This window comes from Cervus elaphus, chromosome 12 (genome assembly GCF_910594005.1).
Source record: "Cervus elaphus chromosome 12, mCerEla1.1, whole genome shotgun sequence".
NCBI lineage: Eukaryota > Metazoa > Chordata > Mammalia > Artiodactyla > Cervidae > Cervus > Cervus elaphus.
Window position 1 is genome coordinate 12,898,267 of NC_057826.1, and position 27,266 is coordinate 12,925,532.

The 27,266-nt window shown below is 43.9% G+C and overlaps 1 protein-coding gene across 12 annotated transcripts in view; it reads right to left on the minus strand.

Annotated features, from left to right (window-relative positions):
- The window catches only part of NRXN3 (neurexin 3), a 1,774,776-nt gene that overhangs the window by 1,202,202 nt on the left and 545,308 nt on the right, over positions 1–27,266 (minus strand). For all 12 annotated transcript variants that reach the window (XM_043920656.1, XM_043920646.1, XM_043920650.1 and 9 more), the window contains one exon: positions 3,110–3,548. In XM_043920656.1, the coding sequence (XP_043776591.1) occupies positions 3,110–3,548 (439 nt within the window). The remainder of the gene's footprint in view (positions 1–3,109; positions 3,549–27,266) is intronic.

The following is a 27,266-nucleotide window of genomic DNA, read 5'->3' on the forward strand; positions in this document are numbered from 1 at the left end:
AAAGAAAGTTGAGCACCAAAGAATTGATGCTTTTGAACTATGGTGTTGGAGAAGACTCTTGAGAGTCCTTTGGACTGCAAGGAGATCAAACCAGTCAATCCTAAAGGAAATCAACCCTAAATATTCATTGGGAGGACTGATGCTGAAGCTTCAATATGCTGACTACCTGATGCAAAGAACTGACTCTTTGGAAAAGACCCTGATGCTGGGAAAGATTGAAGACAGGAGGAGAAGGGGACAACAGAGGATGAGATGGTTGGATGGTATCACTGACTCAATGGACATGAGTTTGAGTAAGTTGGTGATGGACAGGGAAGCCTGACATGCTGCAATCCATAGGGTCGCAAAAAGTTGAATATGACTGAGTGACCAAACTGAACTGATAAGAACAACATACTGGAAAATACCCTCAGGAAGAAATTAAGTTCTTCATTTCTTAAAAAACCCTTCTTCTGAAATTTCTTCAAATCTAAACTTGTTTAAAGAACAATAGAGCCAAGTGGAAATATTCAGAAATGGGATAAGAGCTTTTTTTTCTTTTCAATCATAATATTTGCCATCTCCAGAGCATGTAAATGACAGGGGTGTCTCTGATACTGTATTTCTTCCATGGTATGTTGTTTAAAAAATGATTTTCTATCAGGTTTAAGTATTTTTAAATAATCTATTGACAAGAACATATTGTAAAACAAAAAAAATCTAAAAAGTAATATGGTAATTTGTGTTCTTTCTGAAATAATTTGATTATAAAAAATTACTTATGAGACCTAAATTACACTGTATAAATGTCACTTTTAAAACTTGCAAGTTTGACATAACTTCTAAGACCCATTTTTGTGTCTTTAAGACCAATTATTTTGTGTCCCTTTTGAATTTTTAAACTTCTAATTAACAGTGAATATGAAAGTATTTCTGAATAAAAATAAATCTACATTAAAAAACATATTAAAATGTTGTTATGCTGCTTTTATATGACAATTATTTGTTTGTTGTTGTTTAGTCGCTAAGTCATGTCCAACTCCTTGCAACCCCATGGACTGCAGCATGCCAGGCTTCCCTGTCCTTCACTATATCCCAGAGTTTGCTCAAGGTCATGTCCGTTGAGTTGGTGATTCCATGCAACCATCTCATCCTCTATCACCTCCTTGCCTACTCAGTAAATTTTTATAGGCTTTAATCAAACTTATCAGTGTGTGTTGTATTAAGTCGTTAAGTCATGTCCACTCTTTGCCACGCCATGGACTACAGCACACCAGGCTTCCTGTTCTTCACTGTCTCCTAGAGTTTGCTCAAATTCATGTCCATTCAGTCAGTGGTGCCATCCAACCATCTCATCCTCTGTCGCCCCCCTAGTTTACTCAGTAAATTTTTATAGGTTTTGATCAAATTTATCAGTATGTCAAAGTATTAACCAATGCCATAGCACTCAAGTATAATATTAAAGTGTTTTGTAATCAAAACTTGTTTGTCAAAATTGGGTCTACTGATGGTTCTACCCAGACAAAATAACACCCTACTTGAAAAAGCAATTAGTGTTGAGCATAAACAGAAAGATATGTGGCAATTTTACATGTTCTAGCCTGCCGTGACACAGATAGGTGACATTTAAGCTGTGCCAAGGTCGAGGTTAGTCCATCATGAAAGCCGTCAACCGTGACCAGTCCAAAGACCCAATGTGCACAGTCTTAAATAAAAACTAACAGGAGTGTTTCTTTTATAATTCTCAGACAGCTTTCTCGCTCCTCCCCTGCCAACATATTTATGGATAAACTTTGAAAGATTTGGCCTCAGAAGAAATTAAGTTTGTGTGTTTTCTGCTTAAAAAGAACAAAATGCTCATTCTTGCCCAACAAACACATTTCATTTGAAGTCTCTTGGTTCCGATCAAATTTCAGGCAATCAATAAGGCAGCCTGCTGGGCAATAAACCATCCAGGTCTGCAATCTGCCACACGTCTGCTCTTTGCACAGAACCTAAGTGGCTCCTCCTAAGGGCAACACTGCTCATCTCCGCCATCCCTCCAGCTCTGGGAGGATTCAGAAGAGCCATCCGCGCATGCCCGGCCATCCCTGGCTACAGCCTGTTAGGGGAACCTACTGCTTTCTATTATTGGCCAAATGTACCCAGAAACAGAATGTCCAAAAGGAAGGCATTTTTGTGTTCACCAGGAGAGTAAAACCTTCAAAATATGGCAAACAGAGCCGAGACTTTTCTTGAGTATGATACTACCTAAATGGAGAATCAGGAAATAAATGTGAAATTCAAATGCCCTAATTACTACTCGGGATGAAATGTCCTTTCTGATGGCACAGGATGTGACCTTCATCACCACATGTCCACAGAAAGCAGGCAGACTGTTCAGGCATTCCAAAGCCTCAGCTTCTCTATTTGTGTTTCCCCACTCCCACCCTTTGTTACTATTCCAGAGTGGCTATGTACTGCCTGGGGCTAGCTTGTTTGATCCACGGCTGCAGAAACAAAGCCATTTGAAGCAAATGCAGAAGGTTATGAAGAGGAAGGGAGAGTCAGCGAGGTCTGAGCAAACAGTGAGTGAAATATAGGCTTTCACACCAAAGGAAGGCTTTAAATTGAACATGACTTCAGGAAAAATCAATTTGTCTTTTCCTTTCTTGTCATAATTTTCCCCTGCGATATGACTCTTGACAATTATTGAAGGGTGTATTGTTGCATAAACTCTTGCACAGTGCGGCTTATTCTACAAGAGTAATCACATAGTGCAGCATCTGTGATGTCACAGTTGGTTTCTATGGTGATAAGAAAAAGGAGGAGAGAAGCGGGGCGGTGGGGGGGGGGAAACCATTACACCAGTGACATGACAGTCACTTTGGTAGCAGTGTGAATGCTCCTTGTAAAAGCATCCTCAGTCCCAGGGTCTCAGAGCTATCACTGAAACCATTGTGCAGTGATTGACAAGGGGGATGAGGAGAAGAATGTCAGCCTTTGATAAGACAGGTGTCTTGTTCAGCAACATCATCTTACAACAAGCATTAAGGAGAACAGCAGAAGAATCAGCAAGTGCAAACATTAAAATAAAAAAAAAAAAAACTATAAGGAAAGGGAAGTTTGCACACACCCTGCCTCTTCCTACCTGATCTGCCGTCTCGTTGAATATCCACGTGGTACCATTCCCCATCGTTGGCTTTCTTCTGCGTGGCTTTCACTTTAATGGTGCCTGAACCCATGTCAAGCAGCAGGTACAGGTTGCCATCGAGGAGTTCCACAGCAAAGAAGTCCACCTTGGTGTTCTTCTGGCTCCGCGCATCCTTTCTTTCTTGGGGCTTGCCGTGAGTGAAGAGGATCAGGCCGTTGGGCTCAGTGGTGCGAAAGTCAAAGGAGATGGAGCCCATGCGTTTGGTGTTCCACTTGGGCAAGCTGATGTAAGCCTCTGGGGTCTCAAAGTTGATGGGGTCCAGTGTGGCCACATTCTCACACTTGAATACCACCTCACCATAGATCTTCATCTTGGTGTCCCCAATCCTGGCCAAGCGAGACAGCTCCAGACGGATGTCATTATTCTTATAAACAACCTGTCAAAAGTCAAATAAGTGCCATATGAATCAATCCTGCAAGCTGCAACCATCCATTGCTCACTGGGAACTCAGGAAAAAGGCCCAAGAAGAAGCTTCAGGACACGACAGTCTGAAATAACATGGGAAATATGAGACACAGCACTTGAAAAGCACCTGCACAAAGCTCTGAGGTGCACAGAAGCCCTGAATAAGCCCCTGCATTTCCACTGTATTCCTTTTGTCTGTTTCCTTCTGGCCAATTTTTTGCAGTGTCAAGAAAGTTATACAATGCAAGTAGAAATCTAAAGAGACTGAGTTGCACACACACAAATATTTCCAGAGATATTTACTAAAGTGTCCTCGGTAAAAGACCAGAAACAACCTGAATGACCATCAGTAACAGACTGGCACATCCTTATAATGCAACATTAGGCAGCCGTCAAAAACAAAGCAGTGCTCCCAGCTTTGACACGGGTTTTCTGAGTAATTCTGTGAAGTGAATCAGCAAGGAACAGAACCATGTGCATTATGCTATCATTATGCAAAGTGGGTGTGTGTGTTAGGAAGTGTGCATTTTATGTATATATGTTTGCAAATGCATTAAACATTTTTGGAAGGAAACACAAGAAACTATAAAACGGTCACTGGGGAGAGGATTTGTAGAATTAATATTCAGGAGTGGAGAGAGACTTACTTTTCACTGGTTTTGTTTTACTGTTTGTTTTTTTTTTTTTTAATGACTGTGTTAAGAGTTGGTAGGGAAGATCTATATTTTTCTCCACATTGCATGTATCCTCTATATACACACAATAAGAGAATGAAACACCCTAAAACAGTTTAAAGAATTATGACTTTCTAAACTTCATATAACCCATGTAAAACTAGGGATTAATCTTGTTCCCCAAATTAGAATTTCAAAGAGGTTTTAAAGTTGTTAAAACTGAATTCTGATGCAGTGCCCTCAGATAGGTCTTGGTCCTTTGATCTCTAGGCAATGTCACATCCATATCATAACAACAAACAGGGGAAAACAGATGGCAAAAGGGCTAGCATCTGAGTACTGATTATGTAGACCAGTTTGCTATGTCCTTCACATTGTCTTATTCAAATTCTAAATCAGGACCCCAATTTAGGTTCAAATCCCACATCCACTACTTCCAAGCTGTGTGAACTTCAAAGTTATTTAACTGCCTTGGGTTTGCTTCCTCCTTTGAAAATGAGAATATAGGAATAGACTATGTCTTAAGGATGAAATGAGTTACTACATGGGAAGCACTTAGAAAGGGCACAGAGTATGGACATAAACATCTCAGCTATTTTGAGGGTGGCTGTTAACTCACTTGATCCTTTCTGCAGACCTGAGAAAGCTGTCTTATCTCCATTTTCAATAAAATAACAAGACTTAAGTGCTAAACTCTTACAACTCATCTCAGTGATAAAAAGTTAACTGAGTGAGTCATTCCAGTATATTTCATTTAATCCCAAACATCTAGCTGTAGAATTATTTCTCTTCTCTCTCCCAATATGAGGAGAGAATTAAGCAAAGATGTATGCCTTTTCTTATTGATTAACAACAAAGAATTGAAAAGGTCCCTCCTACCATACAACCTTCGCCATGGATGAAATCATGGTCAGTAACACTGATAACAGTAACAATACTAATATTTACTGAGCACCTCCTACCAGGCGCTGTCCTCGGGATCTGAAGTCTAGCACCCCATCAGATCCTGACAACACCCATTTGAGGTACCTACCATCATTCTCCCATTTTACAGATGCAGAAAGAGACATGGACAGTAGTTAAGGAACCAGTCCATGGTCACATAGTTAAGTGCCAGAGAAGGACTTGAACCCGGGGAGTTAGCTCCAGAATCCATGTGCTTCGCCACCTGTAGACATTCAGCACAACGTTGTACTACCAGCACCCATGAGCTCATCTTTCATAACACACTGGAATTCATGCATGTTCAACTTCCCAGTTCAAAAGCTAAATCTCTTAATTCTAGTGGACTGACCATGTGCAAAGAGGAGAAAACAAAACAAAACAAAACTGCAAGATTCTTAGGCAATCACTCAAGTGAGCGAAAAAAGAAATGAAAAATGTTTAATGGCTAGCAGCTTCTCCTTTCTGATCCCCACGCAACAACATGTGAGATCTCTCTGTCATAAGCAAACTGCAGCTTTCTTTGCATTTGGGCTAAACGCCTATGACCAGAGCTCTTGTAAAGGTTAATTATTAACGTAGAACAATAGGGCGTCCCACAGGGACAGACTGAGGCTCGGCTCCATTGAACAATAAATGGAAAAAGAACTCAAACATCCCTACAGGAGGCAGAAGGATAAAAAGAAAAGGGCCTTTTAAAAGAATGTAGCATCCTATGAAGAGGAACTCTTCTGTGAGAAGGGTATAGAACCAAGACTGGGACAGACAGTGAATAACTAGAATGCAGATTTCTGGAGACACGGACAAGAGAATCCCAGCTGGGAACTGGCCAGACAAAGACTTCTCTCAAAAGCTCTTTGAAAATGAACTCTCTAGCTACTCCATGGCCCTGAAATTGCTTGTCTATTTATTTGCAGTTTCCACACCTTTCCCACTGACAGTTGAGTAACCTCTCTGAGTCCCATTGTATTTATTTCCAAAGGCAGGAGACTCAATAGCTGTTCCAGAATTGTTCCCCTTTCCCTCCAGCCCCAGCGCAATTATCAAGATTAAATGGGATATTATACCTGGTAGAACATAGAGAATCCTAAATGGTTTGCAAAGCCAGGAACACAATAGTACACCATGTTTTCCAGCAGTACTGGGGTACTAGTGAAAACTGGCAGGGGCCTGAACTGATGTTCTTCTGAGGATCTCCTACCAATAAGAAAGGGGCAGGAGAGCACCTTGTTAGCCCAGTGATATTCAGCTAGGAAGCTCCATGGTTGGCATCTTCACCTCCCCATCCCAACCCCTGCCAACCTGCCCACTGCAAGACCATGGCATGGCCAGGCACAAGTGTAGCAGCACCTTGGGGAGGGCATGATGGCAAGAAACCCCACTGGACTCCCTTACATGGCAAATTAGTATCTAGTATAGTTGTTGTTGTTCAGTCGCTAAGTAGTGTCTGACTCTTTGTGACCCCATGGACTGAGGCACGCCAGGCTTCCCTGTCCTCCACTATCACCAGATGTTTGCTCAAGTTCTATTGAGTCAGTGATGCCATCCAACCATCTTATCCTCTGCCACCCCCTTCTTCTCCTGCCTTCAATCTTTCCCAGCATCAGGGTCTTTTCCAATGAGTCAGTTCTTCACACCAAGTGGCCAAAGTATTAGAACTTGAGCTTTAGCATCAGTCCTTCCAATGAATATTCAAGACTGATTTCCTTTAGCATTGACTGATTTGATCTCCTTGCAGTCCAAGGGACTCTCAAGAGTCTTCTCCATCATCACAATTTGAAAGCATTAATTTGGTATAGTATTTTCTGTAAATTCAGACTTTCATCTAAATGAAAAGCCCTGCCTGATGACTGAACTAGGAAAAGATGGGGCAGTGAGCACCTTGGTTGACAACTAGCCCCGACAAGGAGCAATGAAAGACAAAATGGAAACAGGTCCCAGTGGGAGATGTCACACACCCCGGAATCACAGAGGCAGAGTCACAAAGAGTGACAACTCCAACCTCAGGTTTATAAAGGCTGCTGTTTGGACTTGCAGCTTGTCCCGTTGTCAAGTCCTAAGGCTCTCTCAAACCAGCCCCTCCCCTACTCCAGTAGTGCCAGACTCTCTCCACCATCATTTCTCCTCTGGATTTCTGCAACAGCTTTCTAACGGAACCCCCTGCTCCTTCCCGTCATGCTCTCCACAGTTCCACAGTGAATTTTCTGAAACCAATAAATCTGACCAGTGCACTCCCTTGCTCAATAACCCTTCATGTAGACAAGGAGGATCTGCCCCTCTCTCTCTCCCCACTCTTTTCCCTTTCTTGCCCCCCATCTTTTCATTCTCCAATCAAGACAGCTTCAAGCATTTTTGGTTCTTTTAATGATCCTCTATCTCTACTGTGTGTGTGTGTCTGTGTGTGTGTGTGTGTGTGTAAGTTGCTCAGTCATGCCCAACTCTTTACAACCCCATGGACTGTAGCCCTCCAGTCTCCTCTCTTCATGGGATTCTCCAGGTTCTTTTAATGATCCTCTATCTCTAGTGTGTGTGTGTGTGTGTGTGTGTTGAGGGGGACGTGGCTTGTTAGTGCACCCTTGAGATGTCACTGTGCTTTCTCCTGTCAGTTTTCACCCCAGTTCGTGTGTGTGTGTGTGTGTGTGTGTGTGTGTGTGTGTGTAAGTTGCTCAGTCATGCCCAACTCTTTACAACCCCATGGACTGTAGCCCTCCAGTCTCCTCTCTTCATGGGATTCTCCAGGCAAGAATACTGCAGTGGGTTGCCATTCCCTTCTCCAGGGGACCTTCAGAATCCAGGGATCCAACCAAGGTCTCCCACACTGCAGGCAGATTCTTTACCATCTGAGCCATTTGTTCCCTACTGAACACTTTTCTTGCTCCCATCTACATCTAGTACACACTCATTGTCATTTTGGTCTCAGTTTAGATGCTACTTTCTTGAGGAATCCTTTCTGACATGGTATTGCCCACGATTCTGACAGTTTGGTGGATGTTTTCCTTCTGCACAGTATCTTTTAGCCTTTGACCATGTGTAAGTGTGTTTGTACAATTTTGCATCCTTTTAAAAGTGTTTTGATTTTGAATTATCAAATAAGATGTGCTTAGGACTTTTATCCTTATGTATCAGAGGGCAGACAGAATGAAAACTGCAATCACAGAAAACTAACCAAACTGATCACATGGACCAAAGCCTTGTCTAACTCAATGAAACTATAAGCCATGCCGTGTGGGGCCACTCAAGACGGATGGGTCATGGTGAAGAGTTCTGACAAAACATGGTCCACTGGACAGGGGTTGGCAAACCACTTCACTATTCTTGCCTTGAGAACCCCATGAACAGTATGAAAAGGCAAAAAGAAAGGACATTGAAAGATGAACTCCCCAGGTCGGTAGGTGCCCAATATGCTATTGGAGATCAGTGGAGAAATAACTCCAGGAAGAATGAATAGACAGAGCCAAAGCAAAAACAATGCCCATCTGTGGATGTGACGTGATGGAAGTAAAGTCCGATGCTGTAAAGAACAGTATTGCATAGGAACCTAGAATGTTAGGTCTATGAATCAAGATAAATGAGAAGTGGTCAAACAGGAGATGGCAAGAGTGAACATTGACATTTCAGAAATCAGTGAACTAAAATGGACTGGAATGGGCGAATTTGATTCAGATGACCATTATATCTACTACTATGGGCAAGAATCCTTTAGAAAAAAATGGAGTAGCCATTATAGCCAACAAGAGAGTCCAAAATGCAGTACTTGGGGGCAATCTCAAAAATGAGAGAAATGATCTCTGTTCACTTCCAAAGCAAACCATTCAATATCACAGTTAACCAAGTCTGTGCCCCAACCACTGATGTCAAAGAAGCTGAAGTTTAATGGTTCTATGATGACCTACAAGACCCTCTAGAACTAACATCAAAAAAAATGTCCTTTTCATCATACAGGACTGGAATACAAAAGAAGGAAGTCAAGAGGTACCTGGAATAACAGGCAAGTTTAGCCTTTGAGTACAAAATGAAGAAGGGCAAATACTAACAGAGTTTTGCTAAGAGAACACACTGGTCATAGCAAACACCTTCTTCGAACAACACAAGAGAAGACTCTACACATGGACATCACCAGTTGGTCAATACCAAAATCAGATTGATTATGTTCTTTGCAGCCAAAGATGGAGAAGCTCTATACAGTCAGCAAACATAAGACTGGGAGCTGACTGTGGTTCAGATCATGAACTCCTTATTGCCAAATTCACATTTAACTTGAGGAAAGTAGGGAAAACCACTAGACCATTCAGGTATGACATAAATCAAATTCCTTATGATTATACAGTAGAAGTAACAAACAGATTCAAGGGATTAGATATGATAGAGTGCCTGAAGAACTATGGATGGAGGTTCATGACATTATACAGGAGGCAGTGATCAAAACCATCCCCAAGAAAAAGAAATGCAAAAGGCAAAATGGTTGTCTAAGGAGGCGTGACAAATAGCTGTGAAAACAACAGAAGTGAAAAGCAAGGGAGAAAAGGAAAGACACACCCATTTGAATGCAGAGTTCCAAAGAAGAGCAAGGAGAGATAAGAAAGACTTCCTCAGTGATCAAAGAAAAGAAGTACAGGAAAACAATAGAATGAGAAAGACTAGTGGTCTCTTCAAGAAAATTAGAGATACCAAGGGAACATTTCATGCAAAGATGGGCACAATGAAGGATAGATATGGTATGGACCTAACAGAAGCAGAAGATATTAAGAAGAGGTGACAAGAATACACAGAAGAACAAAACAAAAAAGATCTCCATGACCCAGATAATCACAATAGTGTGATCACTCACCTAGAGCCAGACATTATGGAATGCAAAATCAAGTGGGCCTTAGGAAGCATCACTATGAACAAAGCTAGTGGATGTGATGGAATTCCAGTTGAACTATTTCAAATCCTAAAAGATGATGCTGTGAAAGTGCTGCACTCAATATGCCAGCAAATTTGGAAAACTCAGCAGTGGCCACAAGACTGGAAAAGGTCAGTTTTCATTCCAATCCCCAAAAAAGGCAGTCCCAAAGAATGCTCAAATTACCACACAACTGCACTCATCTCACAGGCTAGCAAAGTAATGCTCAAAATTCTTCAAGTGCAGCTTCAACAGTATGTGAACTAAGAATTTCCAGATGGTCAAGCTGGATTTATAAAAGGCAGAGGAACCACAGATCAAATTGCCAACATCCATTGGATCACAGAAAAAGAGAATTCCAGAAAAACATCTATTTCTGCTTCATTGACTATGCCAAAGCCTTTGACTGTGTGGATTACAACAAAATGTGGAAAATTCTTAAAGAGATGGAAATACCAGACCACCTCACCTGCCTCCTGAGAAACCTGCATGCAGGTCAAGAAGCACCAGTTAGAACCAGACATGGAACAACAGGCTGGTTCCAAACTGGGAAAGGAGTATTTCAAGGCTGTATACTGTCACCCTGCTTATTTAACTTATATGCAGTGTATATCATGCAAAATTCTGGACTGGATGAAACACAAGCTGGAATCAAGATTGCTGGGAGAAATATCAGTAACCTCAGGTATGCAGATGACACCACCCGTATGGCAGAAAGTGAAGAAGAACTAAAGAGCCTCTTGATGAAAGTGCAAAAAGGAGAGTGAAGAAGCTGGCTTAAAACTCAATATTCAAAAAAGTTCGTGGCATCCGGTCACATTACTACATGGCAAATAGATGGGGAAACAGTGGAAACAGTGAGAAACTTTATATCCTTGGGCTCCTAAATCACTGAAGATGGTGACTGCAGCTGTGAAATTAAAAGACACTTGCAACTTGGAAGGAAAGCTATGACCAACCTAGACAGCATATTAAAAAGCAGAGACATTACTTTGCCAACAAAGGTCTGTCTAGTCGAAGCTATGGTTTTTCCAGTAGTCATGTATGGATGTGAGAGTTGGACCATAAAGAAAGCTGAGCACCAAAGAATTGATGCTTTTGAACTGTGGTGTTGGAGAAGACTGTTGAGAGTCCCTTAGACTGCAAGGAGGTAAATCAGTCCTGAATATTCATTGGAAGGAGTGATGCTGAAGCTGAAGCTCCAATACTTTGGCCATCTGATGAGAACTGACTCACTGGAAAAGACCTTGATGTTAGGAAAGACTGAGGGCAGTAGGAGAAGGAGACAACAGAGGATGAGATGGTTGGATGGCATCACTGACTCAGTGGATATGAGTTTGAGCAGGCTCTGGGAGTTCTTCATGGACAGGGAAGCCTGGTGTGCTGCAGTCCGTGGGGTCACAAAGAGCTGGACATGATTGAGTGATCAAACTAAACTCAACTGAACTGGACTTGCAGCTCATGCTTAGAAAGTCAGATTGTAAAACAGTTGTGGACAGAAGCTCAGGGCTAAGACACTGTCTCAGAACCACACCTCATGTGTGTCTCCCTAATCTTTCATACAGAGGCACACAGGAACCATACCAGGAGTAAGGCAAGGTATGAGAGCAGGAGCAATACAACAAAAACGGTCACCGCTGATCAAGATTCTATGATGTGCCAGAGACTTTAAAAATGCTAATGTTCATCTTCTACATTAAGGAAGTGAAACAGGTAACGTTAGCCTCATTTTGCAGAAATGAGGTTCAGAGGGGATAGGCACGTGTCTAAGATCACACAGTCCCTTAAGGGCATGATCAGGACTTGAGCTCAGATCCCTCTGACTGCAGTGGGGCAAGGCCATGTTACAGGGGTGGCCGTTTCTAAGGTCTCTGGTAGTGCAGGCTTACCCGTAAAGCAGAAACTCCTTAAATCAGGCACAAAAAACACATCCAGCTCCACCCAGACTTATTAAGCCCTTCACACCTGGCCTGGCCTCTCTAACGGATCCCTACCCTTCCCTTCCCCACTTTGAGGCACTTGGAGGCCTCTGCGTGAACTCTGGTGTCCGGGCTTCTGCAGACTTGCTCATTGTGTAAGTCTCCCAGCCCGCAGTGCCCCCCGCTCCTCTCCCACCTCTAAATGATGCTTCCTCACCAGGATCTACCTCCAAACCCATTCCAGGCCCTCTGACTCCTCTCGTTATTACTGATACCCACCACTTGATAAGCTTGGAATCCTTCCATTGCCTGCCTGTGACGGAGCTGTCTGCCTAACTGCCCAGACCATTGGTCTTGACTGGAAAAGAAACTGCTGTTCTTTTAATATTTTGTTTATTTTTGGCTGTGCCGGGTCTTCACTGCTACGTGCGGGCTTTCTCTAGTTGTGGCGAGTGGAGGCTCCTCTCTAGTTGCGGAATGTGTGCGTCTCATTGCGGTGGCTTCTCTTGCTGTGGAGCACGGGCTCCAGGTACACAGGCTTCAGTAGCTGTGGTGCCCGGGCTTAGCTGCTCGTGGCATATGGGATCTTCCTGAACCAGGGATCGAACCCATGTCCCCTGCACTGGCACACAGATTCAGAACCACTGGACCAGCAGGGAAGCCCCAGGAGAGCTTACTCTAATCTACATGCCGTGCTTTTTGAACTCTTCCATGGTGCTCAAGGAATACGGCAACCCAGGAACGTGAGTCTAAGGGGTAGCAGTTCATGGGAGCATTTAGAAGGTCAGATGGTAAAACAGTTGTGGACAGAAGCTCAGGGTTAAGACACTCTGAGAACAACACCTCTTGTACGTCTCCCTAGTCTTTGATACAGAGGCACACAGGAACAATACCAGGACTGAGGCAAGCTATGATGGCAAGAACAAGACAATGAAGAGTCACCGCCTATCAAGAGCTCATGGGAGTACTTTTCTCCCTCTTCTGCCTTATCGCAGGACACTCTGGACACCGTTTTCAGCTTTCCGGGAGTATATGTCCACATATTCTGCGGTAAATGCCACTTTCCTATGCACTCCAGCAAGGGATCCAGAAGGAATCTGGGAGTGTGGGTGTGTGCCCTGTGGTGCCAAGATGGCCTTGTAGTTCTGCTTCTCCTGTCCAGGAAGAGCAGATTTACCACCTGGCCTTTCTTTTCTCTTGATTTTGAAGTGCCTGTAATCCTCTATGTGTCTACATATAGGGCAATTACAATTAAAAAAACACCAGATCGTCTTATAGGACTGTGACTCACAGACCCGTGACGTGATGACGGAGCACCACTGTTCCGAGCCAGGTCAGTGGAGGGTGTCTGAAGTCAGAACTCTGGGGGACATCCTCTAGAGTATGTGGGCCAGGCGAAAGAGAGCGGCGAAAAGCCAATGTCAGGGGCCTTGGGGTGGAACAGTGTTGACAACAAATCCCAGTAAAGCCTTTTGACTTTATACCCGTGTGCAGAGCAGTTTACATACGACCAGCTACAGACAAAGATTTATTCCCTACCCCAACCTAATCCTTTGACAATAGATAATAACAAAATGAGCTTTTTCTCTTCAGCTTTCAGGATGGTGCAGTTTCTAGATAAACTGGGGGTGGGGGGAGGTAATCTTGTTATTGTGTGTCATTTCTACTCTGGGTAAATAAATAAGCCCTGGGAAAGCACCTTGCGTCTGGGGCAGTCACAGAATCACACATCCTACTTTCTATTACTTCCCCTCTGCCCTTCAGGCAACTGATGACTCTGGTCATGGTGATTTTCTTTCCTAGGGAGTGTCTACTCAACTCATCTGTCACTCAAAACATTCAAGCTTGTTACCTTTCAGTAAGCACAGGTCTTACTTGTTTTACGTAAACCTCAAATATCTTATCAGCGAAACATATGCATTACAGCTTTAAAAATCTGAACCGGCGCCTCGTTGTAGAGGTGCTTAATAAATGCCCATATTTTCATTAAATCAGATGTTGGACCCAGGTGGCAGTGCAAGGGAGAGGCCTACATCGTGGACTTCCCGCCTCAGTAAGTCAGAGTCCAGCTCCACCCCTGCCGGCTGTGTGACCTTGAACAATGGTTAACGTTCTTCACACCGAAGACTTACAGGTAACGCGTCTCATTTCACAGGGTTGTAAGAGGTGTGTGAGGCAATATGTCATAGCTACAAAGTGCTTTAGCAGTTTCTGGTGCCTCAGAAGCACTCAATAAATGGGAGTTACCCCTTCTTCATTTTGTTATTTTCTGTGAGAAGCCATAACGAGATCAACAGAGAGGATCGCCTGACATGGAGTCATTAGAAAGGGAAGATTCCACTACAATATTGTAAAGTAATCAGCCTCCAATTAAAATAAATAAATTAATTTAAAAAAAAAAAAGAAAGGGAAGATGCCCTCGGAGGGCAAGTTCTAAGCCACGTGTCCGCTCAAGAGTCTAATGACAGACTCTTAACAAATTTAACAAATTCTGAAGGTAGGAAAAAAAATTAAAAATTACAAAATCTGGACTTCCTTGGTGGCCCAGTGGTTAAGAATCTGCCTTACAATGTTGGTCTCTGGTCAGGGAACTAAATCTTCCAAGTCTTGGGAAAACTAAGCCCCTGGGCTGCAAGTACTAAAGCTTGTGTGCAGAGAGTCCACGCGTAGCTAAAACCTGATGCAGCCAAATTAGAAAAAAAAAAAATTATATAGTCGCCTAGTGTGGCAGTTATAAGATATGAAAACACCTAGTGGTATCCTTTGTCTTTCACACACACCAGGCTTTTGTACAGATTTAGGATTCATGATCCTTAACATCATTTTCTGCCGCAGTGTACCACTGACCAAATTCCAACAGTGAACTTCTAGCACAAATGGGGCAGCAGATGGTCCTCTTAGCTTCCAAAGCCAGAGAAGCTGATATTTGGCGTGGCCGAGGCCACATCTGCACCCCTGGTCTGGCTAACAGGGGTCAGCAGGCTCACTCGCCTGATGAGTTGCAGCTGACACCCAGGCTGGGGCCCTGAGCCCCGCTACTGCACCCCACGGACATCATTTCCAGGGTTGCTATTCTGCTCACAGCACTCAGGGTCTGCCAAGGATAAAAACCGAGCCCCAGAAATAGAAAATGGGGACAGAGTTTCAGACTCGCTAGGCAAGAGCCAAGAAACATCTGAGTGCTGAGGCTCAAAATAAAGGCCCAAAAGACTCCAGCTAAAAGTTGAAACCTGTAGGAGAAATATTGGCTATTAACTAGACTTGAGGTCTGAGAGAAAACAGCAAAAATCTGTAAAGCAATTATCCTTCAATTAAAAAATAAATACATAAAAGAACTTTTTTTAAAGGTTGGGCGAACACAGTTTATCACAGTGAAGTCTCCTTAATGCACTGTGGTGACCTGAACGGGGAGGAAATCCAAAAGGGAGGAAATATATGTGCATGTGTGGCTGATTCATTCATTCATGTGTTGTGTCAGCACAGTAGAAACTAACACGTCAAGCAACTATACTCCAATAGAGATGAATTTTTTAAAAATAAATTAAAAAAGGCTTGGCAAGCCAACACTCTGTGGGTCAAACAATACACATCTGAAAGCTGGATCTCAAAGACTACCAGTTTATAATCCCTGATCCATGGTTCCAAGCTGAGTGCCAAAGAATTGATGCTTTTGAACTGTGGTGTTGGAGAAGACTCTTGAGAGTCCCTTGGACAGCAAGGAGATCCAACCAGTCCATCCTAAAGGAGATCAGTCCTGGGTGTTCATTGGAAGGACTGATGTTGAAGCTGAAACTCCAATATGTGGGCCACCTGATGTGAAGAACTGACTCATTTCAAAAGACCCTGATGCTGGGAAAGATTGAAGGTGGGAGGAAAAGGGGACGACAGAGGAGGAGATGGCTGGATGGCATCACCAACTCGATGGACATGAGCTTGAGTAAACTCCAGGAGTTGGTGATGAACAGGGAGGCCTGGCATGCTACAGTCCATGGGGTTGCAAAGAGTTGGACATGACTGAGCAACTGAACTGAAGGTTCCATTTGCAAGAGAGTGGTAGGAAAAAATAAAAGGGACAGAAAACAAGCTGGAGTCCTAGGAAGAATCCAAACAAACTTCAGTACTTAAATTGCATCAGCAAAGTCCTCAGACCCTTCCTCATTTAAAAAAAAAAAAGCCCTACCCAGAGAGAGGAGCACATGAGCAAGCATTGTGCACCAACCAGCTGGTCTGACCTTATAAACCCAGGGCCATGGATGCCAGCCCAAGAGCCTCACTAATGACGCAAGTCATCACCACTTAGGCTGAAGACAGGCAAGCACTTATTCCCTTGATGGATTCTTTAAGAGAAAGCAATGATCATGTAAGTCTGTGGTCAACTACAGATAGAAACACTAAGTTTAAGACTTCCAATCTCTGGCATAGTGAAGGTCTCAATTTTATTCTTCTAGAAGGAGAACTTTCTTAGGCTCTAGAGCATGCAGGCTTCAGTAGTTGCAGTGCACAGGCCTGACTGCCCCGTGGTGTGTGGAATCGTCCCAGACTAGGGATCAAACCTGTGTCCCCTGCATTGACAGGCAGATTCTTAACCACTGGACCACCAGGAAGTTTTAGGACTTTTTTTCAACTAAAAGGTTGATTAGGCACATATGTCTATGTGTTCCATAGAAAAGATTTTCAGCCAACCAAATCTGTGGGGTATTTAAGATACCATAAAAGTCCAGTCTATCACAAGAAGAAAGATGTGCCAATTCATTCTTCCAGAGCCTTCTAAGATTTTGCTAAAATAATGAACCAAGAACTTGGCATAGACAGACCATATACTTGGCATAACCAGAACCAGGCAAAGAAATAAGATGTGAATGTCCATGTATGGGCCATAGTTCTCCAAGACAGGCCTTATCAGTGAATAGTGAAAAGGTTTCTGGATAATTTAGAAAAGTTTTCCAGGTGACCCTGTAAACCACAACTGGACAGAAAACTCTCCCATCTCTTAGCACCATATTGGTAAATACACGTTTCTCTTCTTCCTTTCTGGAAGATGGCATTGCTAACTGCTCTAATTCTATTCTACTCCCTTTCTCATTGAACCCAAATGAAGCCTCAGAATTCAAGGTGGTGCTCTATGAAGTTATCACCAAAGAGCTGAAACTTGAGGTGAACCTACCTATACTTCGGTTACCCTCTAACATGAAAGCCAATGTAACATAAATGAAGAATATTAAGCCAACTTAAAGTAAGCTTCCCTGGTGGCTCAGATGGTAGAGAATCTGCCTGCAATGAAGGAGACCTTGGTTCAATTCCTGGGTTAGGAAGATCCCCTGGAGAAGGGAGCGGCAACCCACGCCATTATTCTTGTCTGGGAAATCCCAGGGACAGAGGAGCCTGGCAGCCTACAGTCCATGGTGTCACAAAGAGTTGGACATGACTGAGCGACTAACACTTTGACTAATGCAAATTAAGAATACTGGAAACAAAAGAAAATCCATGTAAATATGCTAAATAACTTTAGCTCTAGACCATGGAAGACAAAGGTAACATGAAATATAATCTGATATGAAATGCTTAGAAATCTTGGAGGATGCTTTAGATCAGAATTGGAATGAGATACCTGTCACTCCAGTTAATGAGTGTGCCAGGGTCTGTAATCAGAAACTTGGCCCAGATTGTATTTCTCTTCCCCCTGCTTTTTAGGAATGGCACTGGTATGATCTTCTAGACATTATAAACAGGCTGTGCATTTCTGATGGGGCAACTAATGGATCCCCAGTGTCTGGCACACAGTTGAGGCTCAACAAATTTAACACACTCTTAATTCTTAATTCTGATATTTTCTTAAGTACTACACAGATCTGCCCTGTGAATGCCTACATTTATTTCTGTCTTAAAATATTTGACGAGGGCACCAACCTGACTACAGTGAAAGTTACATGTCACAAAGAGGGGAACTAGGATCAGATGAGTAGGTGGTACTTCATTATGAAAAATTCTAAAAATACAGTCATTATGCAGTTGAGGGAAAAGGAACCATTAGAGTAGAGAGGAAGCCTTTAGCAGTTTGACTAGAAAGGTGACAAAATTTAAAATGTGCCTTCCTGAATCACTAGTAATCTACTGTTATTTTTATTCCAAGGACTAGAAATGACTCCGATCATTTTACTGTTTTCTCTGGGGATAAAATGTCCTTTCCGCTTGAAACTCTTCAATGGTTCTGTACCAACTTCAGAATCAAATTCAGACTTCTAAGCATTACATAAAAGTTGTCCTGATCTAGTCCATCTTCATCATCACCAACCTTGCCAAAGTTCTGTGGTTCTTCCAATAAACCATCCCTGGCATAAGCCTCACCTAGATTCTCCATCTGAATAACTACTACTCACATGAGAGGCACAGCTCGAGTATCACCTACTTTGGAAGCCTTTCCCAACATTCTTGCCCATTCCACTTCCACCCATAGCTTATTTCCTTCCCTCTGCTCCCATAGCTCCACATTCTGCTATTGTAGAATTTATCACACTGTGCTGAAATTGTCTGTCTATCCCCAGTAGACTGGGAGTTTCTCAAGTGGAAGACTTGGTCTTTTTCCTGTGTTTCCCAGTCTGTTCCAGTGCCTGGCACAAAGTCAGTATATATATTTTAGGAGGATGGGGAAGAATGGAGAGAAAGAAGGGCAAGGAAAATCAAAGTATATATCCTGATACCTCTAAGTCAAAGAGGACTGTAAGGCAAAAAGAAGGCTCTACATTCATTCTGCTTGACAATAAGTAAGGAGACAAGAATATGGAAAACTAAAGTATCACAGTTAAAAGCATCTGGTGGAACCACTGAATAGTTAGTTGTTTTCCCTAGTGTGCATGCTTAGGAAATGTGCTTATATTTTAAGGCTATAAATATGGAAAGTTCTGCACCCTAGAATGGCAGCTGTCATTAGTTTGTGTGTCTTGGCAGAACACTAACAGAAGCAGCAGCAAAAAAAAAATCCAATTGCAAATTCTAGCAAGATGCTCTAGGAGATTGCCTGATGAAGCTCAGCATCAACACCGCTTCCCACTCTGCAGCCTGCTAAGAGATGACTGCTCACCTCTTTATGACCATGTAGCCTGGACTGTCAGAAAAAACAGATTTTGAAACAATACCTCAAAGCTCTTATCCCCTGCACCCAGAGACCAAAAAAAAAAGAACAAGAATGAATCCCCAGCAGTGAAGCCTTTGACCATAGCTAGCAACTTCTGGCTGCTACCAACTATCCTGCAAGAATATAGATTGCAAGAGGAATGCCAAATAGCTTTTGAAGAAAGATTTTATGAAAGGCCCAAAGGCAGAACTACTATAAAGGACTCAATGAAACAGAACCTTGAAGAAGTCTAACACAGTTGACTGGCAACAATAGAAGCGTATCAGGAAAGCCACGAATTCCATGCAGCCCAGAAAAATGGAAGCAGTAGGTCCAGAAGCACGGATAGTGACAGACAATTCCAAGAGGTGCTAACCAACACACAAGCTCCAGGAGGACCAAGATGGCAAGTTCAGACAGGGGCTTTGCAGTTCACCTCTTATAATGTGAAGCCCATTCATTTGTATGAAGTACATATGGGCTTTAGGTAAGAGAGGTATGGCTTCCTGATGGACCCCCAACTTTCTAAAAAGGGGCTCTGCTGTCAGAAGCAATTATCAGCTGTTTCTTGCCTGTCCTGCTAAGCAGCTCTGCTACCAGCCTAATAAAGGCTCTAATCAGATGGCTTTTCAAAGTGGTCCAGAGGAGCCCCTCTGCAATCAGCAGAAGGGGTGAGCAGAGTATAAGAAAAATACGCCAGGCTGGCAGGTGCCTGTAACAGAATCATTTCCAACCTTGTGCAAATGGCAGCAAATAAGAGTTGGACTCAAACTGACAGTAATATAGACAGAAATGCTAGAACTCAAGTTGATTTTTTTAAAATCTAAACAGTTGTCTGTACCCTTTGTTAACATCAAAATAAAGAGTTGTGGAAAAAATGAGGCCAACCTCCTTTTGAGGGCACCCTTTCAAGGTCATGGCCCTTAGTCCCAGGATTTACACCTGTCACTTTACCTTTAGTACATCTGCAGAGACCCATATAACCACTAGATGTCCCTTACGCCACATAAAACCAACCTGAAATGAATTTCACTACCAGTCACACAAATCACATTTAAAGAAAGCTTTTCTAAGTCTTGGGTCTTAGGTATCAAAACTATAATTCCTATCACAACTCACTTCTCCTTATTTATATTTTGTCCATTTCTACGCATTTCAATAGTCTTTTATGATGAGATATTAAATTGCAAGCAGGTGATAGAGAACTATTATGAAGCAAAATTATTTTAAAGGTATAAATGATTAAGAAATAGGCAGAGAGGAATATTTCAGGAAAGGGAGATAGAGTGCCTAAAGTTACTCAAAGTTCATTATCACTTTTAGAAATCAAATAAGCTTCAATATAAATGGAGTAACCCACAAGTTCAGTTTAAATTCAGTCACCATACGTTGGGGTCTTATATTCAATGAAACTAGTATGGAAAATAATTTTAATTTCACCTGTCAAGCTTGATCAATTAAGAGAGGCTGCCTGGGACACAAAATGGGAAAGATTATTGGGCTGTGACCCATGAGCAATGTCTAATATGGTTGTAAAAATCGGGAATGGTGACTCCCATGATGCTGCATTTGCAGAACCTGAATTAACCCCCTAGCTCGAAGCCTCCCAGACTCAGAATGACTGTGGGCCATGGCAACAATGATGATGGTAGGAGCAGAAGTACCAAAAGAAGCAACAGCTAACCTTAATGGAAGGCCTTTCGTGGGACACATTTTGTTCTCAGTATTCTACATAAAATAATTTAATCTTCATATGGCAAATATCCCAACCAAGATAGAACACTACTTTTGAGAGTAAAAGAGGGCAATAAATCATCCGGACAACAGGTAACCCAGAACGTTCCAAGTCTACCTGTGGTGGATGGCCGCCCTGTTGGATCCTCGTGAGAACCTGAGGGATGAGAGGTAGCATAACTAGGGTACTGGACTGCACCCCACAGGCCGGGAAGCCTTGGAGCTGCCCAGCTTCCAGGCTGAAGACAGAGCCCAGAGACAGCTACAGAAACACCACTTTATTAGACAGAGAATCTTATACATCTGCAGCAAGAGGTCCTGGAGCAAATCCCACTGTGCATGGGAGACAGCAGGCAGGACATGGCAGCCACCTTCCCTATTCAGGGGAGGAGGCTGGGGAATTGACACCAGGCTGGCTCATCAATTACCAGGGAAACCAGGGCTGGGGCAGGGGGCAAGGACACAGTTCCTGATTAAGCCCTATAATTAAGAGGATGGAATAGCCATGTGAGTGAATCAGGGACTGGTCGAGCAAAAGATCTATGAGGAGCAACCATCTTGAGTTGCCTGACCACACACTCCATGCCTACGTACCCTTCAGGACCCTGACAATCTTGGTCACCCCTCTTCTGCAGTACCCCTGGGGTCAGGTATGTTGAGCTGCGCTGTAACAAAAGACCACAAGCGCAAGACAATAACAGCCGCTGAAGAGGAAGCCAGGTACTTATTGGGTCAATTTTTCATGCGAGTCCAGAAGAGGAAAACAACAGCATCTCACTGCAGACCCAGCCATCACGAGGCTGGGTGATGCATTTCACAGTGGGGCCACCGTTGTCACCCAGCCCGCAAAGATAACCTCGGCTCAGACCAGGGATGAAATGGAAGTTTAACAGGCAAATGGAAGTTAATGGTGTTTAACAGGCACAAACAGGGAAGATGATGATCATTAAGCAAAATACAAGCCATGGCAGCACTCTGAGGTCTCCAGCCTGGCCGGCACCCTCAGTCCCCACAGCTGATGCCAAGCACCAGAGAGGCGGATTAACAGGGGACCACAGGGTTAATATGATGGTGCCTAACTCCAGTAGAGGGCCCGGGCTAATCATCTTAATGGTCTTCAGTGGGGCAGGTAGAAGACAGGTGAAATCTAAGTTCTCTCCTACTCCTGTTCCCCATGGGGTGCAAACCCACACCACCAGGGACGTATCCTCCTGTCCCACAGCTTTTCATAATGTGATCCCTCCGGGTGGGTCCTGTGGCAAGGGCAAACCTGAGTCACTGTCCTGACCGATAGTTGGCAGGGGTCCCTCCACAGTTAACGGCTGAACTCACATGGTGTTGACTAGTTGCCTCTGTGGGTTAACACAGCACGGTACCGGGATGACTGCTCCTGGGATGTTCAGTTATAGCAAGTAGGGCTCCAGTCAGCCCCCTGGTCCTCGTGTTAAGAGAGTGGGTTTCCCATCTCAACTGTTAAAGTAGTTTGTTCATCCTTTCAATTAGCCAGAGATCAGTGGGGCTGTGGACAGGTGAAAATGCCAGCATACATGATTTTTATCAGCCCATTCCTGAACTTCATGGCTGGTAAAGTGGATTCCAGGTTGCTACCCAACGTCCATGGGGGTTCTTATATCATACACAGCTGTTTCAGACCCTGAATAGTGATTTCTCTGCATTACTGGATGACCCAGGTAGACCATTTGTAAGGTCTTCCACCTGCTGTAATGCTCTGTAGATGATGGGGCTGGTGCCCCAAGTATGGCAGCTCTGCCCGCATCCATATCTGCCCCAGAGGCCCAGGGATACTCTTACTACTTTGCTGTTGCCACAGGCCCCAAGCAAGCCCTTCTGGGTAACTGGCCATGTCCAATTCACAAGTCTGTCCCCCCAGGTAATATCCCTACAGCCTATGTCCATAACTGTTGAGGGGTCAGATAATACCTAAGTACTGGACTGATAACCTCAGTCCTTGAGATTCTGTCTGTGTTCACCAGCCTCCCCTGTGCAGTCAGATGAGCCAGGAACTTGGGGCTGCTACTTTTCAACTGGAAAGAGACTCTGAGGTTTAACAGGATGCCACCAATATAAGGGAAGAGAAAGACGTCTCCCGTGGTGGTCAGCTGCCACAGGGCCCCTCAGGCTGGTGGACGGCCACCTCGGGATTACCCCTGCCATTTCCCATTCCCGTCCTTATCTCTTGACAACACAACATTCACAGGCATTCCCTCAGCCTCCTGAAGCGCTCTTCACTTGTTGGGCGGCACCCCACAGGCCATCAAGCCTTGCAGCTGCCCAGCCTGGGGACCAAAGAAAGAGCCCAGAGATACCAAGGGTTTATTGGACAGGGCTGGGTCTTACCTGTGTACAGAAAGGTTCCTGGAGCGACTCACTCACTGTGTGCAGGAGGCAGAACATGGCAGCCACCTTCCCTACTCAGGGGAGGAGAGCGCTGCCATTTATAGGGGGAAGTGACGTCAGGTTGGCGCGTCAGCGTTACCAGGGAAACCAGCCTGGGGCAGGGCCAAGCCTGCAGGCAGTTACTATCATTAAGAGGGCTGGAGAGTTCTGTGAGTGAAACAGGGCCGGGTCAAGCAGGAGATGTTCAGAACACAAGAGAATGGCCATCTTGAGTGGCCTGACCATACATAGAGTTAAGAAACATTTGCTGAAGTCAAACCATATGGGTCCAAACATTTGCTTTGCGCCTGTGCTTGCATAACCTGGACAGGTTACTGAGCCTCTGTGTACCTCAGCTTCCTCATCGTTGAATTGGGACGATGATAAAAATAGTATGATTATCTTATACGATTGTTGTGAAGACTAGAAGATTAAGTACATGTAGGGGGTTTAGACCAGCTCTTGGTAAATATAAGTGTTGGCTACTATTGTCTTCAGTTTACAGAAGAGAAAAGGAGAATCAGAGATTTTAATATCTAAGGTCACAGAGCTATTACATACTAGAGCCAGAATCAAATGCAAGTCTGGCTTCAGAAACTCTGCTCAGTAACTATGACTACCCTGCCTCTACACAACAGAAGAAAACAATGTTTCCATAAGATCTCTCATATAAGCCAGCTTCTCCAACTAGCTGGACCACAAGAGAGTCGCTAGAAATGGGAGGCTCTCCTGCCTGAGGTTTAGGTTAGCAGGTTATGGGCAAGTAGCTGCATTGAATGAAGCATGCTCAAGGCCCCCATTAGAGCCCTGTGGAAGATTTCTCCTGGGGTCCATGCCCTCCCCAGGCTGTTTGTGAGAGGAGGAAAGGAAGTGTGCAGGAGCTAGAGTGAGTCTGTTTCCCAAACATAACTGCTGAAGTTTGCTAATGCAAAACTTAGTGAAGACCCTGCTCTGACTGGGTATGAGGAAACATGTCAGAGCTCCTCTCTCTTGACCCGGCCTGAATCCCCCTCCCAGTGACCACCTACATCCTCTGTGACCCTCCTCATGAGAAAGATGACAAAAGCAACTGCTGGACACAGAAGAGCAAGTGCCAGGCTAGCCAAGCACATCTGTTCCCCCAGAACTAGACCGCGAATCCACCCAAAACGGGGCTAGGTCATAGGACCGGGCTGCCACTGCTGACATGCCCAGGCCTCCAGCCAGCTCTTTGAGTACTTACTCAGCCCCTCAGTGAGTATTAATTGTTTATTTTCATAATGAGAATCAGGAACGTTACCCTAGCCACCTGTCCAGTGACATCAGACTGACCTAAATTAGCCCCTTCCTGACAGGATTCCCTGGCTTCCTTCATGTGGGCCCTCAGTTTGGAAGCTGTTTACTCGTGAGAGATGTCTGTAAGCAAACCAAGATCCTAGAAGAATAAGCACTTGGAGTTTGCAAAGGGGGGGAAATGCCTGTCTCTGTAGAAGGATGAAAATTGTTTTTTCTCCAAGATAACAGGTCCTATTTGCTAAAAACCTATAAAATACTACTTTATTGTGAAAGTGAAGATGCTCAGTTTTGTCCGCCTCTTTGCGACCCCACGGACTGTAGCCTGCACCGGGCTTCTCCATCCATGGGATTTTCCAGGCAAGAGTACCAGAATGGGTTCCCATTTCCTTCCTTCCCCTTATTAGAAGAGGGTCTTTGCAACTATGATTAAGGCTCTTGACATGAGATGATTCTGTACTATGCTGGTGGGCCCTTAAATACAATCACCTGTATCCTAGTAAGAAGAAGAGGGAGATTAGACATACAGAGAGAAGACGATGTAAAGGTCTACATGCAGCCAGAGGTCAAGGAGCATCAGCAGCTATGAGAAACTGGAAGAGGAGCAGGTTCTGCCCAGCAGCTTCCGGGGCGGGGTCGTGGGAGGGGCTTGCTGACCTCTTGAATTCTGCCCCGTGAAACTGATCTTTGAACTTCTGACCTCCAAAACTACAAGAGCGTAAACTGCTGCTGCTGTTTTAAGCCACTGGTTCATGATCCTTTGTTACAGCAGCCACAGGAAACATACACACTCCCTCTTCTCATTCCCCAGCCCCTGTCAGAGTCTGAATTGCAATTCTCCCCTCAGGGCAAGGTCTACCTGCTTTGAGGCTTGCCACACACAGATTCCTCAGGTTTGTTTTTGGTTTGGATCTTTTTTTTTTTTTAATTTCAGGATAATTGCTTTACAATATTGTGTTGGTTTCTGCCACACAATAATGCGAATCAGCCATGAGTCAATATACATCCCGTCCCTCTGAAGCCTCCTTGCCAATGTCTCTGTCCATCCCTCCCTACAGTTCAGTTCATTTCAGTCACTCAGTCGTGTCCCTCTTTGCGACCCCATGGATTGCAGCATGCCAGGCTTCCCTTTCCATCACCAATTCCCAGGGCTGGCTCAAACTCATGTCCATCGAGTCGGTGATGCCATCCAACCATCTCAGACTCTGTGGTCTCCTTCTCCTCCTGCCCTCAATCTTTCCTAACATCAAGGTCTTTTCCAATGAGTCAGTTCTTCGCATCAGGTGGCCAAAGTATTGGAGCTTCAGCATCAGTCCTTCCAATGAATATTGAGGACTGATCTCCTTCAGGATGGACTGGTTGGATCTCCTTGCAGTCCACGGGACTCTCAAGAGTCTTCTCCAACAACACAGTTCAAAAGCATCAATGCTTCGGTGGTGTATATACGTCAATGCTACTCTCTCGATTCATCCCACCCTCTCCTTTCCCTGCCGTGTCCACAAGAACAGCCTCTACATCTGCATCTCTATTCCTGCTCTGCAAACAGGTTTGCCGGTACTATTTTTCTAGATTCCATATACATATGTATTAACATACAATATTTGTTTTTCTCTCTCTGATTTACTTTGTATAACAGGTTTGACAAGGAAAAACCAAATAACAATGGAAATCTGTGCAGGGCTATCCACACGAGTACTTGGGTCCTAGGATGCATGTCTCTGAAGTCTAAACGACCAGCTGGACTTAGCTATCAGGTGTTTGATCGCACAGTTCAGTCAAGTACGTGCTTATATGATAAGAGAGGATGCTTGATTCTCATAACCCACCAAAGTCAGAGTTCAAAGCAAAAATGAAACACAAGAATTAAAGCATGGATTATGTGCGATTCAGTGTGCTATAAGCTATCTAATTTTTACAACACAATCTCTTTCCTGAAGAATTCACTATGTTTGGGGGAAGACAGGCATGCGTATTGTTATTCAGTCACTGAGCATTTATTGAGCAACTACTATAAAGGACCATGCTGGGAAATGTGGAGTGTCTGAAGAAGAAAGAGGCACTGACTCGTCCCTCAAAGATTTTACTCTATCGAAGGAAACAGATACACACACATTTACTCAGTTATTCACATGCTCATTATCTATTCATTCAGTGTCATGCTCCATGGAAACACAAGGATGAAGGAAATACAGCAAAGAAGTCCTCTGTGAGAAGGAGAAACAGAAAAGGTAGCAATGTGCATGACAAAGGGTTTTTTGAAAAGTATTCCTATTGTGTGTTAGTCACTCAGTTGTGTCTGACTCTTTGTGACCCCATGGACTGTAGCCCACCAGGATCCTCTGTCCATGGGATCCTCCAGGCAAGAATACTGGAGTGGGTTGCCATTCCCTTCTCCAGGGGATCTTCCTGACCCAGGGATCAAACCCAGGTCCTCTGCACTGCAGGCAGATTCTTTACCATCTGAGCCACCTGGGAAGTCTTAAAAGTATTCACACTCACCATGAAAGTAAGGATGAGTCCTAATTCAACCTGTGAGTAGGAGGAAGGGTCAGTCTAAGGTGAGGCTTGATATATGGCTTACATCAGCCAGAAGAAAGAGGAAAGTAAGAGAAACAACATGGAGAAAGAGAGACAAGAGTGAAAAATCTTGATGTATTCACAGAATGGAGAGTGATCAGTATGGCTGAATTACAGAGAGTTGTGGGAGGGGTGGAGGTAGAGAAGAAGAACTGCTTTATTAAGACCCCAGAAAACC